Source organism: Anas acuta, chromosome 1 (assembly GCF_963932015.1).
Source record: "Anas acuta chromosome 1, bAnaAcu1.1, whole genome shotgun sequence".
NCBI classification, from domain to species: domain Eukaryota; kingdom Metazoa; phylum Chordata; class Aves; order Anseriformes; family Anatidae; genus Anas; species Anas acuta.
The window spans coordinates 60,847,955-60,862,375 of record NC_088979.1 but is presented as its reverse complement, the minus strand read 5'-3'; the positions used below and the strand labels follow the sequence as shown (position 1 = coordinate 60,862,375).

General features: G+C 39.6%; 1 protein-coding gene across 1 annotated transcript in view; it reads right to left on the bottom strand.

The window, feature by feature from the left end:
- The window catches only part of COL4A1 (collagen type IV alpha 1 chain), a 130,512-nt gene that overhangs the window by 32,431 nt on the left and 83,660 nt on the right, over positions 1-14,421 (bottom strand). The window contains exons 20-26 of the mRNA XM_068678507.1: positions 14,004-14,039; positions 12,285-12,449; positions 9,613-9,708; positions 8,581-8,664; positions 7,800-7,870; positions 3,102-3,293; positions 2,256-2,424 (exon numbers count right to left, since the gene is read on the bottom strand). Of these exons, the coding sequence (XP_068534608.1) occupies positions 2,256-2,424; positions 3,102-3,293; positions 7,800-7,870; positions 8,581-8,664; positions 9,613-9,708; positions 12,285-12,449; positions 14,004-14,039 (813 nt within the window). The remainder of the gene's footprint in view (positions 1-2,255; positions 2,425-3,101; positions 3,294-7,799; positions 7,871-8,580; positions 8,665-9,612; positions 9,709-12,284; positions 12,450-14,003; positions 14,040-14,421) is intronic.

Below are 14,421 nucleotides of genomic sequence, written 5' to 3'. Positions count from 1 at the left end.
GAAGAAGTGGATCGAGCTTCGAAAATTGAAGTGGCTCAGGTGGACCTAGACTGGGAACGTAAGGGTGAGCTGTTTGTAGCTCGATGGGCCCATGAAACATCAGGACATCTGGGGAGGGATGCCACTTACAGATGGGCTCGTGATCGAGGGGTGGACTTGACCATTGAAGCCATCACACAGGTTACCCATGAGTGTGAGACCTGTGCTGCAATCAAGAAAGCCATGAAGGTAAAATCTCCCTGGAACAGGGGGAGATGGCTAGGGTTTCAATATGGTGAGGCCTGGCAAATTGACTATATTGGACCACTTCCAAAAACCCGCCAAGGCAAACGGTACATACTCACCATGGTAGAAGCAACTACTGGGTGGTTGGAAACATACCCTGTAAACCATGCCACGGCCCGAAATACTATCTTGGGCCTGGAAAGACAAGTATTGTGGCGTCATGGTACACCAGAGAGAATTGAGTCTGACAATGGGACTCATTTCCGAAACAATCTTGTTACCTCCTGGGCAAAGAGGCATGGTATTGAGTGGGTATACCACATCCCTTATCACCCACAAGCCTCTGGGAAGGTTGAGAGGTACAATGGACTGTTAAAGACTATGTTATGAGCATTAGGTGCTGGGACATGGAAACAATGGGACACAAATCTACCAGAAGCCACTTGGCTAGTTAACAATAGGGGGTCTGACAGCCGTGCTGGTCCTGCCGAAACAAAACCCCTACACACTGTGAAAGGAGCTAAAGTTCCCGTAGTGCATGTAGGAAGGTGGATGGGGAAGGCAGTGTGGGTTGCTCCTGCCTCGGGAAAAGGCAAACCCACTCGTGGGATTGTCTTCGCCCAAGGACCAGGGTATACCTGGTGGGTCATGCAAAGGAATGGGGATATCAAGTGTGTGCCTCAAGGAGATTTGACACTGAGAGAAAACTAATCTGTAATCTAAGTTATATGTTGTAGGAAGATGCTGTAGGATCAACGACAGGTCATCATTGCAAGGAGCCGGGCAGTGCAACAAGAACTTGAGCTAAGCTGGTGCTCGCGTTCAGACATCCAACTCCACCTGCCTTGAGTGGCCACTTTGGCAGATGAAGACCTAATCATCAACAGTTCTTATGAACGTTTTCCAAGAAAGACCTATGGAATGAGAAGATACACCTGCCTATTAATCTTGTCCTATTAAATCCTTGTCCTGTTAAAGGACAAGGAATAATGATGAGGATGCTTGTATGCTAAAGTATGGGGATCTGAGTGTGACACAAATGTTATGGAATAAGGGGTGGAGGTTGTATTGGGTCTGGCTGGAATGTTAACTTTCCCAGCAGCAGCTCATACAGTGCCGTACGCTGTACTTGTAGCTGGAACAGCAGTGTTATCACACCAGTGTTGTGTCTGCTGCTGAGCAGCAGTGGCACAGTATTAGGCCTTTCTCTAACCCTCCTAGGGGGTGGGCAAAAGTTGAGGAGAGAAACATCACTGGGGCAGCTGGCCTAAACCAATCAAAGGGATATTCCATACCATGTGATGTCACACTCAGCAATAAAAGGGGAAAACAGGAAGAAGAGAGGAGGGGTGGGCTCTCGTTTGGAAGACGTCGGTCCTCCTCTCGAACACCGGCTGCGTGCGTTGAGGCCTTGCTTCAAGGACGTGGTCAATCATCGCTCATTTGTGGGAAGTAGAGAGTAATTTCTTTCCTCTGCACTTCCATATAGCCTTCATTTATTTTGTTTGTTTGTTTTCCTCCCTTCTTTTTATTTTCCTTTTTTCCCCTCCCTTTCCCCTTTCCCTTTTTATTTCCCCTTAGTTAAATTGTTAGTTCGGTAGTCTTTATTTTATTATTATAATTATTTTCCCTTTAATTAAATTATCCTTATCTCAACCCGTGAGTTGTTCTTTGCTTTACTTCTCCCCCTCCTCATCTAAAGGAGGGGGAGTGAGAGAGCGGTTGTGGGGTTTAGCTGCCCAGTACGGTAAAACCACCACAAATATCCATAGAATACTACAATGAACTAGGTTTAGGATAACTTTAAACCATCCTGTTTGGCCTGATAGAAAAAAAAATAAAAATAAAAAATGCCCTCAAAGATGTGCAAGTAAACTGCTGAAAGTTAACACTGATCTAAATTAGTCTTTTTCTTTCCATCTTAAATTCAAGTGATCGCCTAAGTTGATTCCCACTTAGAAACACCTTAAAGGACACTTTAAAGGAGACTTAAAAAATAAATAATAAAAAAAAAAATACTATAGCATTACCTGGAAGGCCTGGTAAACCTGGGGTTCCAGCAAAGCCTCTGTCTCCTTTGTCACCAGGTAACCCTGCAGTGCCTATCCCAGGAGGGCCAGGAAAACCTCTTTCACCACGTACTCCAGGGAATCCAGGTTGGCCAGGGGGACCACGTTCTCCTTTCAAGCCAGCTGTACCCTAATTTGTAGACAGTATAAATGTACTCCTTGTGTGATTGGCAAGACAGAACACATCCTCCCATCTGTGTGAATATACTGTAACCTGGATTTAGCACAGGATACCTACCTGTAAATCCTTTATCACTGAATTCAATGGAAGTAGAATTGTGTTCCATGTAGAAAAGTACATGGAAATCATACCTAGTGTGCAATGCAGGTAACTGGATCATTTTGACTATTTTCCCAGTCGTGGATCTGGGAGCAAATCTGAGCTCCAGATCCAGCTCCACATCCACATCAGCTGAACCCTCTAACACGGCAAGACTTTGAAACATTAGTTTCCACAAGAAGATAAGTCTGCTAGAACAGAGTTGAACCTCATCCTAATTATTTGTACTTGGACAACTGCATTTCTTCAATCATCTCCAGATATGAGTTAAATCATCCACACCAGTTCTCATTATAAAACTTTGAGAAAGGGAGAAATGAAAAAAAAAAATATTGTCCACACCCACAATGTGGGGGAAGTAACCTTGCTGTAGTCCTGAAAGCAGCAAGGCATATCTGAATATGTCTGAGCTGGATCACATATGGAACAATGTATGAGGCCAATAAACATAAAGAATGTGTAGGACAATATGTAAAAATACAGAAACATTCAGCAGGACAGTGCAAACATAAAGAAATAACACATACCGATGCTCCTTTTGGACCCTGTGGACCTGGCAATCCATCTTTTCCTGGTGTTCCTTCTCTTCCAGGAATACCTGGTTGTCCTGGGAAACCAGGATCTCCCTTTTCACCTTTCAGGATAGTATCATAAGAAAAATCTCCTGGTTCTCCTTTTGCCCCTGGGGCGCCAATAAGTCCTGGAGCACCTGGGGGCCCCTGAAATTTCGTAAATTCAAATGTCAATTCAATTGCCCTATCAACTTTTCAATTGATAAAATAAAGAAAACAGATCTTCAGAAATCAAAAAGTAGACCCAAATCAAATAAAACTTTAAGTTTTCAACCAAGGAAATCAAATGAGAATATCTTCCAGGATATAGCAGTGTAAATAAGGAATTAGTACAAATTTCCCTGTCTTAACCACACTGTCATTGTATCATACCACAGGTCAATATAAAACTTCACTATTTACACAAAAGCTGCAGGTCTTGCCACCAAAAATCTACTCTGAATTTTCAATATACTACACACTGAATTTTAGTTACATATATTTATATTATATCAAAGTAATCTAGGCTTTTTGAAAAGGCCTTGTCAGAGCTAACATCTGCCCCCAAAGTCGTACTCTGTAACATTGCAGACCCTATTTCTATGATACAAATGCAACTAAGGTTGCATCCTACATTTCCAGGATAATTTACAATACCAGAAATAGTACTAATACATGAGAAGAGCACGCTTCCTTTATGCAAAGAAAAGCATAGCCAAACGTACAGGTTTAAACTGACTATACAAGCCCAAAACTCTTGAGTTTGCTTCTTTTAGAAACTTTAAAATCAACTGAAATATTCATTAAATACATAGATTGCCTACTAAATTCAATTCATTGTCTTATATAAAATTCAAGTATTATTTGCACAAGAACTAGTTTATTTATGACATTTAGCTGATTAAAATATACATTTCACTTCATTACCAACATTCATTGATTTTGTGCAATTAACATTCACAATCTCTTGCTGCATAGAATACTATACACATGATCAGAAGAAGTTTGTAAGTTTTCCAGGGAAGAAGTCCTTTATAATAACAATAATATATATATATATGTATATGTATAATAATGTACATATATATATATACATATATGTACATGTATATGTACAATAACAATACACCTACAGGACGTCCAGAATTCCAGTTTTTCCCTACATATGGACTAGTATGGACTTTTTTCATTGGAATTTTTATTCAATTTCCAGGTGGATCAGGACTAGGATAGTAAAGCACAAACTTCACAGCCAATGTCTTACGGTTTAAGTGTACCTTTCATTTAAACTTGAACTAGAACATAGTTCCTTTAGCTTTGTTGGATCTTGAATCAGACTCTGATGCTGTGGAATGGATTAGAACAATGTAGGCTTGCAAAGATGGCCTCTAGGTAATAGTTTTTCCAAACTGAACTATAGGCTGGATCACCATCAGTCTGAATTTTGAAGACAAAGATAAGCTTAAAAATATTCAGAAGAACAAACAGTCCTCGTCTGATGAAAGACATGAACAGAACTTGAGAGGCAATTAAAGGAAAATGTAAAGATGTGGCAAAAATGTGCTGAGAACAAATGCCAGACATGAATATGTTAGGATGTCTTTTATTTTTTGTCTCTTTCATATTTTATCTTTCCTTTTTTTCTCCATTCCTTCTTTCAGGGACCCATTTGTATTGTAGTAAGTTCAGTCACTGAGTAATACCATCCTGTTTATCAAAGTGGAAACACAGAGAATGTGTTTCCCATCCCAGCTAACTTTTGTTGCCTAAATTAGGGTATCTAGGCTTTATTCATACTCAAGGGCAACAAATAGATTCCTTGAGTAAGGAATTAATATAGGTAGGTTGGATTAACTTCTGAAGGTGCCTATCTCTCACCATTGGTGGTAGAGGGTGCTTGGATAATTCCAGTGTGTGTTAGAGTCAGCACACATGAACACCACTGAGAAGCTATGTTGCCAAAATGCTCAGCTGGAAGGAGAAAACAGCTTTAGGAAAAAAAAAGGCTGGGAAGACTCTGACAAAGTCACTCTACTTACATTAGGAATTGTGTCCAGATCCCATTCAGATGTGTAGGGATGGGATCAGGAAAGCTGAGGCACAGATGGAACTGAACTTGGCAAGAGAAGCAAATCATAACAAGTAAGGATACCATAGGTACGTTGGTCAGAAAAGAAAGGCAAAGGAGAGTGTACCTCCTCTGATAGATGAGAAGGGAGAACTGGTAACAACTGACATGGAAAAGGCTGAGGTACTCAACAGAGAGAGTACTCAGCCTCAGACATCACAGCCAGTCAGGTTTCCCACATCTTTTGTTTCACTTAACGTGTAGATGAGGGCTGGGGGTGCAAAGTCCCTCCCACTGTAAGTGAAGAGCAGGTTAGAGACCAACTGATGAAACTGAACATGTACAAGTTTATGGGGCCTGATGACATGCGTCCCAGGATCCTGAGGGAACCAGCTGATGGGGTTACCAAGCCTCTCTTCAACATATTTGAATAGTCCTGGCAGTCAGGTGAAGTCCCTGGTGACTGGAAAAAGGGAAAGAAACATCACTCCCATTTTTAAAAAGGGTAGACAGGAGGATCTGGGGAACTACAGACTGGTGAGCCTCACCTCTGTGCCTGGAAAGATCATGGAAAAGATCCTCCTGCAAGCAAGGCACATGCAGGACAAGGAGGTGATCCAAGACAGACAGAATGACTTCACTAAGGGCAAATTGTGCCTGACCAATCTAGTGGCCTTCTATGATTCAGTGCGCAGTGCATCAGTCCGCAAAGGAAGATTGAGAGATGTCATCTACCTGGACTTCTGTAAGGCCTTTGGCATGGTTCCCCATGACACCCTTACCTCCAAATTGGAAAAAAGTTTGAAGGGTGGACCATTCGATGGATAAGGAATTGTCTGGATGGCCATGCCCAAAGAGTTGCAGTCGATAGCTCAATATCCAGGTGGAGGTCAGTGACAAGTGGTGTCCCTCAGGGGTCTGTTTTGGGCCCAGGGCTGTTTAAGATCTTTATCAGTGACATAGACAGTGGGATAGAGTGCACCCTCAGCAAGTTTGCAGATGACACCAAGCTGAGTGGTGCAGTTGATACAAAAGAAGGATGGGATGCCATCCAAAGAGACCTGGACAAGCTTGAGGAGTGGGCAATGCGAGATCTGGGTACAGACTGGGAGAACTCATTGAGAGCAGCCCTGTGGAGAAGGACTTGGGGGTTCTTGGGTGGACAAAAAGCTCTACATGAGACAGCAGTGTGTGCTTGCAACCCAGAAGGCCAACTGCATCCAGGGGTGTAGGCAGAGGGAGGTGATTGTCTCCCTCTACTTTGCCCTCAGGAGGCCACTTGGAGTGCTGCATCCAGCTCTGGGACTCCCAAAACAAGGACATAAACTTGTTGGAATGAGTCCAGAGGAAGGCCATGATCAGAAGGCTCAAGCACCTCTCCTGAGAAGAAAGGTTGAGGGAGTTGGGGATTTAGCCTGAAGAAGAGAAGGCTCCATAGAGACCTCGTTGTGGCCTTCCAGTACTTAAAGAGGCTTATAAAATAGATGGAGTGTGAATTTTTACATGGGTAGATAGTGATAAAGCAAGAGGAACAGTTTTAAACTAAAAGGGGGGAGATTTAGGTTAAATGTTAGGAAGAAATTCTTTACTCCAAGGCTGGTGAGGCACTGGCACAGCTTGCCCAAAGAAGCTGTGGATGCCCTATCCCTGGAAGTGTTCAAAGCCAGGTTGGATGGGATCCTGGGCAACCTGACCTAGTGGGTGACATCCTTGTCCACAGGAGGGGGGTTGGAACAAGGTGATCGTTAAGGTTCCTTCCGACCCAAGCCATTCTAGGATTCCATGAGTCTATGATTCTATGGTGTCAAAATCCACGTTATGCCATAGGAACATGTGTGCTAATGGAGGTCTTCACAGCCTACCACAGTGTATGCGGGGACACTCAAGTGAACTCTGACAAGATCAAATGTAGTTGTGCTAGTACAGTGTTCATCAAGGAGTGATTTGTGTTGCCATTTTAAGCATGTGCTATAATTAAGGCTTTTCTGCTTCTAACATCCAGCCTTAGTGAGAACTGTGTTACGCTGCATCAACATAATTTTCAAGTAATCCCATTATAATTAAGGATGCTTTCACAGACCTTCTTTCTTTCTTGAAAACCACTTGACTTCCCTGCTAAATATCTGAAAATTAGATTTCATAGAATACATTGCACACATTTCCCAAAGTTCAGACAAACTGCTAAAGTATACTGATTGCTAATATTGACTAACTGCTTACATTACACTAGATGGCACTGTATCTCTCTCACAATATATTATGTTCACATACAAAAGAGTTATTGGAAAGATACCTTGCTACACAAGGTCAGGGCAGACCTGCATCTATTCCATGCAAAATCCTACTTTTTACCCAGCTCCACTGCTGAATTCATCTGATGGGTAAGCATGGGAATATAACCCATTTCCAACAGCTCTTTTTTCATCTCATAGCTAGACAATACTGCTTCCTAGTTTATTTTACTAAATATAGCCAGTTCTTTAATTTTGTTATATCACCGTGTTGGTCTATTTTTAATCAGAACTATTACACAATGACACTGAATGTTGTCTTACCAAACATCTAATACGAAATAAGCACACAATATTTGGTAAGGCGTTACTTACAGGTAACCCTGGAAGGCCTTCAAGTCCAGGTAAGCCTCTGTCACCCTTGAAACCTGATTGTCCTGGAAAACCTTTTCAGAGACAGAAAAATAGAATTATATTCATTACATGGTTTAAAAATAGATCATTGTATGTGAAGCTTTTGTGATTCTTCACAAAGTGTTTAATTCTATCCAGAGTAAATATAATAAAAAGTCAGTGAAGATGTCTGTATTCATGTGCTCGTGTGCTCCCTGTGTCTGCATTCCCAAGCTCAGAAGTTGATGAGGCGTTTGACTTTGGAATTGATTAAACTTATATCTATCGTGTAAACTTTGCAATATTCAAACTACCTAAAACATGTTCATTTTTCTTCACAACTACTGGAAAAAACATTAAGAATATTATCAGTGTTTGTATGTGGCAATTCTCTGACATGGCAGCAGACAAATCATTTCTTTTGGGTCACACAATTTGATCCTAGGATTGGGAACATATGTATGAGCTACTGCCAAGCCTGAGCATGTAGGGCAAATGCTTCCCACACTTTTTTTCACTTTCACAATTTGGTCTACAGTTTGCAAAGATACTTCACTGTGGCCTATTTCTACTTCCTTGTCAAGTTCAGTGGGAATTAGGAATCAGGCCAAAAATAAGAATATTCTATCTTTTTTTCATTAGTTTCACAAACAATTTTATTAGTGGGAGAAAAAATAATTAATCACATAATGTACACTGTATTTTTAGGTTTTAGCCGTAACAGTTAATTCTCAGGTACTCAGGTAGTTAATTTTTTTTTTACCTGCTGGACCTGGTGGTCCTTGTGGTCCTGGAAGTCCAGGAGGTCCTACTTTATCACATAAAGTACAGGTTTCTCCTTTTTCACCTGAAAAAAAAAAAAAAAAAAGTAATGAATAAAAATGACAAGATTTAAGAGAGCTGCAATCAGGTGGAATCCAGTAGCAAATGTCAATTTAATACACTTGTTGAAGGAATAAAAATAAATGTGCTATTTCTAACTATATGCTTCAAAGAGAATTTATCAGCAAACTGATATTCAAAAGTCTTTAAAACTTTTAAAGGAATGGCATTAAAATCAACTTATGTATTATTCTACAGACAGTATTTAATAGGAGGGTTAGATGGAACCAGGCTGACGAGGATCAAAAAGAAGAGAAATATACACTGGGTATAGAAGATATGAAAAGTTTAAAGTAGAAAAAAAGAAACTCCACAGCTACTGCAATTTTGCAGTTTTAAAAAGAAGTGAGCAGAATGAGATTAGGAAGAATCAACTGATATGTAAATTAGTGCCGTTCATTTTTTGTATATGTCCATTTAGCTGATACTGCTAAACCACACAGTTGACAGTACTACTTGCAGGTGTGGCAATTTTAGTTTCAATTAGTCAAGGTACTGATTCATAAACTATCTTTATTCCCAACTCATCTTCTCATTTAATTCTTCATCCCAGAATCCTTATCTTAAATTGCCATGAACAGTTCAATTTATACTTAATTAGTCTATACTCAAGTCTTTTTTAATTCTCAGATACTTTTTTGGCCCTGAAATCACCCATCTTTTATCACTTACCAGCAATGCCTAAGAGAAGTGAAATGTAAGTAAAGTCTGTGTCACACAACTCAATACACAGTATCCTTCTTTTATTCACCAGAGACTCAAGAAACATCTTGCACATCCATGAACTGTTAGCGTAACTAATATTAAGTACCAATTCTCTGGATCCAGTTAACTGGCTCAGTACCTCCACATATCCAAGCCCCAGGGTACAAAGCAATGGAAGCAACCACACTTTCATTTTAAATATTATTACCTTTCTCTCCCATCTCTCCTGGAAATCCATGTTGCCCTGGAGGTCCAGGTATACCTGGTGCACCAGGTTGCCCCTGCTGGCATTGATCAATTCCATCTGCAATTGAAATGCAACAGAGCTATTGTCTGGCAAATGCAAGTTTCTATCACAGGGCTGCATTTATGAATATCCTAGCTGAATTTATCTGAGAGTAGTGGTACATGAGGATAGTCTTTCATTTTTCTATTTATTTTTTTTAATCTGAAAAAAAACCACCTGTGATTCTGCATTCTGATTCCAGATATGTTGCTGAAGAAACCCCCAGAATTACAGAAAAAGAGATGACTCTGCTATAACAAGTTTACAAACAACTTTCACACAAAACGTATTGTTATTGTATGTAGATATTTTTATGTAGAGTGTTTTGTACCTAGCCTGGAGTTTTTGGAAACTTCCCAGGTCAAAAGCAGCTTGTTAACATATGTTAACTTCTTCACACCAATAAAGCTTTCTGAAAACAAGAAACTACAGGTAGTAGGAACTGAAATAGCTAACAAATAAGAACACCCAGCAAAACTTAATGTAGGAATAAAAATTGTGCTTGTTCTGTTTGATATTATGGCTCCAACCTAATCATTTTGGCCAAAGTCAATAGTCAAAATGTTTATGTGAAGTTTGTCAAACAACAATTAAACACGAAAGGATTCTTTTTTCCTCCAATTTTATATCTGAAGAAAGCTAAAGAAGGGTCTGGGGAAGGCATAGTGACAGAAACATGAAACATTTTTATTTATTAAAAACCACGGATTTGCTCTTATTGCTTTTATTACTTTAAGGGGCAGGGTGAGATTTCACTAATTACCTGTTCTAAGTATTGAATTTTATACTGATTCATTAGCAAACAATTTTGGTTTAGGAATTCCATAGAGAATAATGTTCCTTTTAACAGGAATCATCTATTTCATATTTAATCTTTAAAAAGGTTAAGAAAATCACAGCTATGGAAAAACACTAGAGCTTTTAAATTTTTAGCAAAATCTATAGGACAAAACAGAAAGGAAACATTGCCTGCATACGGTATATATGACACCTGCACATACTATTTAAAGTTTTACTCTACTCCTACATCTCTAAACATTTTGAAATCTGCTAAAGAAATGTAAGTAAAACAGCACTTTTCCTCTCACTGACTGTGTATGTAAAACAAACCAGTCATTTTTATATTAAGGATTATAGCCCAACAAAATGGGTAAGGCTAGTTAATTTTAAGCATTTACCTAGAACTATAGAGCAAAAACAGAACACTGATTTTTATATTTCTTATTTTTCTTTTATGCTCTTAGTATTTCCCTTGTTATTTTCACATCATTGTCCTTTAGTTAAAAAACAACATCAAGCCAGCTCAGTTTACAGTTATGCAATATAAAGTTCAAATGAACACTGTGAGGGACCAAAAAAAAAAGCAGTACGATTAAATATTAAAGTTTCATGTTGAGCAAATTAGTTTGCAACTATTAATTGAAGGCATAGATGGCCTAGGGTTCACAAAAAGTATGCATGACAAATACAGTAACAGAATCATAAAATACAGTATTAGGAATAAACTGCAGACATCTTTATCTAATAATTACTTAATGTCTCTGGGTAACAACTAACCCTAAAATACATGCCTTTTTATTTATATTACATATTTGATGCTGTCTGATATGTACTGTCCAAAATGGAGTGTTAGTGTAATGTCTAGTTTAGTTGAATCACAGAATATCCCAAGTTGGAAGAGACACACAGGGATCACTGAATCCAACTCCTGGCTCCACACAAGACCACCCAAAAATCAAATCCTATGTCTGAGAGCACTGAACAAATACTCCTTGGACTCCGTCAGGCTTGGTGCTGTGACTACTGCCCTGGGGAGCCTGTCCACCCTCTGGGTGCAGAACCTTTCCCTAACCCCCATCCTGACCCTCCCCTGTCCCAGTTCCATGCCGTTCCCTTGGGTCCTGTCGCTGTCCCCAGAGAGCAGAGCTCAGCGCCTGCCCCTCCGCTCCCCTTGTGAGGGAGCTGCAGGCCGCCATGAGGCCTCCCCTCAGCCTGCCCTGCGGTGAACAAACCAAAGGACCTCAGCCATTCTGCTTACATCTTGCCCTCTAGACCCTTCACCATCTTTTTAACCCTCCTTTTGGAGGCTCTCTAATAGTTTCATGTCTTTCTTCTACAGTGGCAGTCAAAACTGTACATAGTACTTGATGTTAGCCCACAATTCAGAGCAGAGTGGGCCAACCCTTTCTCTCAACCAGCTAGTAATTCTGTCCCTGATGCACCCCGGGGTACAGTTCACCCTTTTGGCTGCCAGGGCACGCTGTTCACTCATATTCAACTTGCCATCAACCAAAACCCCCAGATCCCTTTCTATGGGGCTCTCATCCCCTAGTCTGTATATCTTTTGTGTTATATATATTGGTGCTGAAGACTTGTAAATTGCGATATTGGACAGCTATCTTTTATGCTATGAATAGTATTAGCATCTTTTTTTTTTTCCACTTTATTCATTAACAGGTCGGATACATTTCTTCCAAGAAGTAAATGCATCCTAATTATAGCTTTTATAATCTTGTCTCCTTTTTCTTTTTCAAGTGCATGCAATGTGCATTATTGAGACTTCATTGTGAAAAGCAGCCAAGTGCTTTACTTACCTGTTACACCTGGAGGACCTGGAGGGCCAGGGAGCCCGGGAGGGCCTGGGTAACCGTCTCTTCCAGGGGGTCCAGGTAAAGGGAATCCAGGAGAACCCTTTTCACCTTTTTCACCTCTCTGTCCAGGGACACCAGGTGATCCTACTCTGTCTGGAATTGGTCGACCTTTGGACAGAATAAAACATAGATGATAGTAACATTATCAACACATTAGCTTACAATAAGTTTTGAAGAGAAATTGGAAAATGCTAGTGCAAAATAAAGAGGAACTGTATTTTTACTATTGGTGATTTACAAAATTCAGGGCATATTTTCACTACAGATCAGAATAACTCACTTCCATTCAGTCCCTGAGCAAACACTGGGAAAAGTAACTTTCTGAGTTATTTTTTGAACCAATTTTTGCTGGCTAAGAAAAAATGGTGACAAAGGAGTTCATGTAGGAGTTAATGGTTTAACTTAGAAACCATTATGCTCTTCTCATAATAAGCCAAATCTTAAACACACCTGGAAATGAACAGCATCTGTAAGAACTTCAGTAAATTAGTATTCATTGATGGTAGCAGATTTTCAGGAATGCTAAACCCCAAACTGTTTGTAGGAATAATAAGTAAACAGCAGCCAATAAAGGCAGACAGTTAAACAACTACGAAAAAAATTACTCAAGATCTCCTTTTAGCTATTTGCACAGTCACACAGGTCTTCCTACTTCAATGACTTATTTTAATTAACAATTAATCATGAGATTTGACTGCTAAACCATTTTGAGCCATCTGCAACATTGTAGTGAAGATATTTAAGTCACACAAATCTCAATTTCTGTAGAGTAATAACAGACAAAGAGCCACCATTCTTCTTCTATGTCATACGAATTCTTTAGAGATCACTACTGCCTGCAGTATATAGTATCTCCTCCCTAAACTGTGAAAAAATTCCTGGCAACTATCTGACTTTGGTTCACAATAATTTCATACATAGCAACTGTCAAGATGGAAAATATGAGCAAAGGAGATTATGGTAGTATCACTACTGGATGTGCTGGAGTCACGTTTCTACAGATTATTTGGTTCATTTTTAAAAAGCAAATATCGTGGTTTAGTTCAAACACATACACATGTACATATGCATAACAGTACTGTGGGCACGTATGCAAAGACGTTAGACTATAAAAAAGGCAACATTTGCAGGCAAGAGAAATAACTTTTATTAGATCAAATAACACAGTCAAAAAAAAATAGCAGGAAGCCTTCAGGAATGACTTTGTCAATTGACTAATAAATAGTATTTCCTCCAGCAAATCTTGTTTTATTGTTATTTAAACAAATGCATATAAAGCTGAAGTGAAAGCAAACCAGATTATCTGTGCAAGAGTATACATACATAGGTACACACACATATTCACATTCTACAGCTCCTCATGCCCAATGGAGCCATACTCTCTGGACTCTCTCAGATGACGTGTGCACACTAACACTTCTCGATTTAAGCAGTGATCAGAGAAGATTTAAGAATTATCAGAGCTCTACACAAAGAGCAAAGCTAGATCACAGCAGACATTCCAGAAAAGCAATCAACAGGAATGGTCTGAGGTGGAGATTAGATCCTCAGAGAGGCCACTACCTGTGCACCCTGTAAGTCAGGCTGAAAGCAGATGAGGAGACCACCTCTCAGGATGCTCCACCCAAGAAGAACAAAGGAAAAAAGTGAACAAAATCATACCTGGAGTTCCTGGGATTCCTTGTAATCCAGGAAAACCTTTAAAAAGAGAGGTTTTCAATTAGGCAATCAAGTCAGCAATGCTATTATCATGAATGCAATTCTATCACATATTAAGTACACATTATAGGCAAGTATTCTCTGTATCAAAAGTTAAATAACTCATAGATATCTGCAAACAACACACTTAGTGAAAAGTCCCTGTGGTGTGCCATCTTCTCCATTGGTCTTTCTTCAACAGGGAAATGTCTGTAATGGGGAAATTGAGAATGCTGTCTATAGGAATTTCCTGTCTACTGAGGAATTTTGCAAATAACACAATTCCATTTAAAGAATTAAAATTTAGCTATTGACTTTTTTTGAGGCATCTCTTCAAGATTCTCTGCACTATTATCTACTTTGTGATTGTATTCACTTCTTT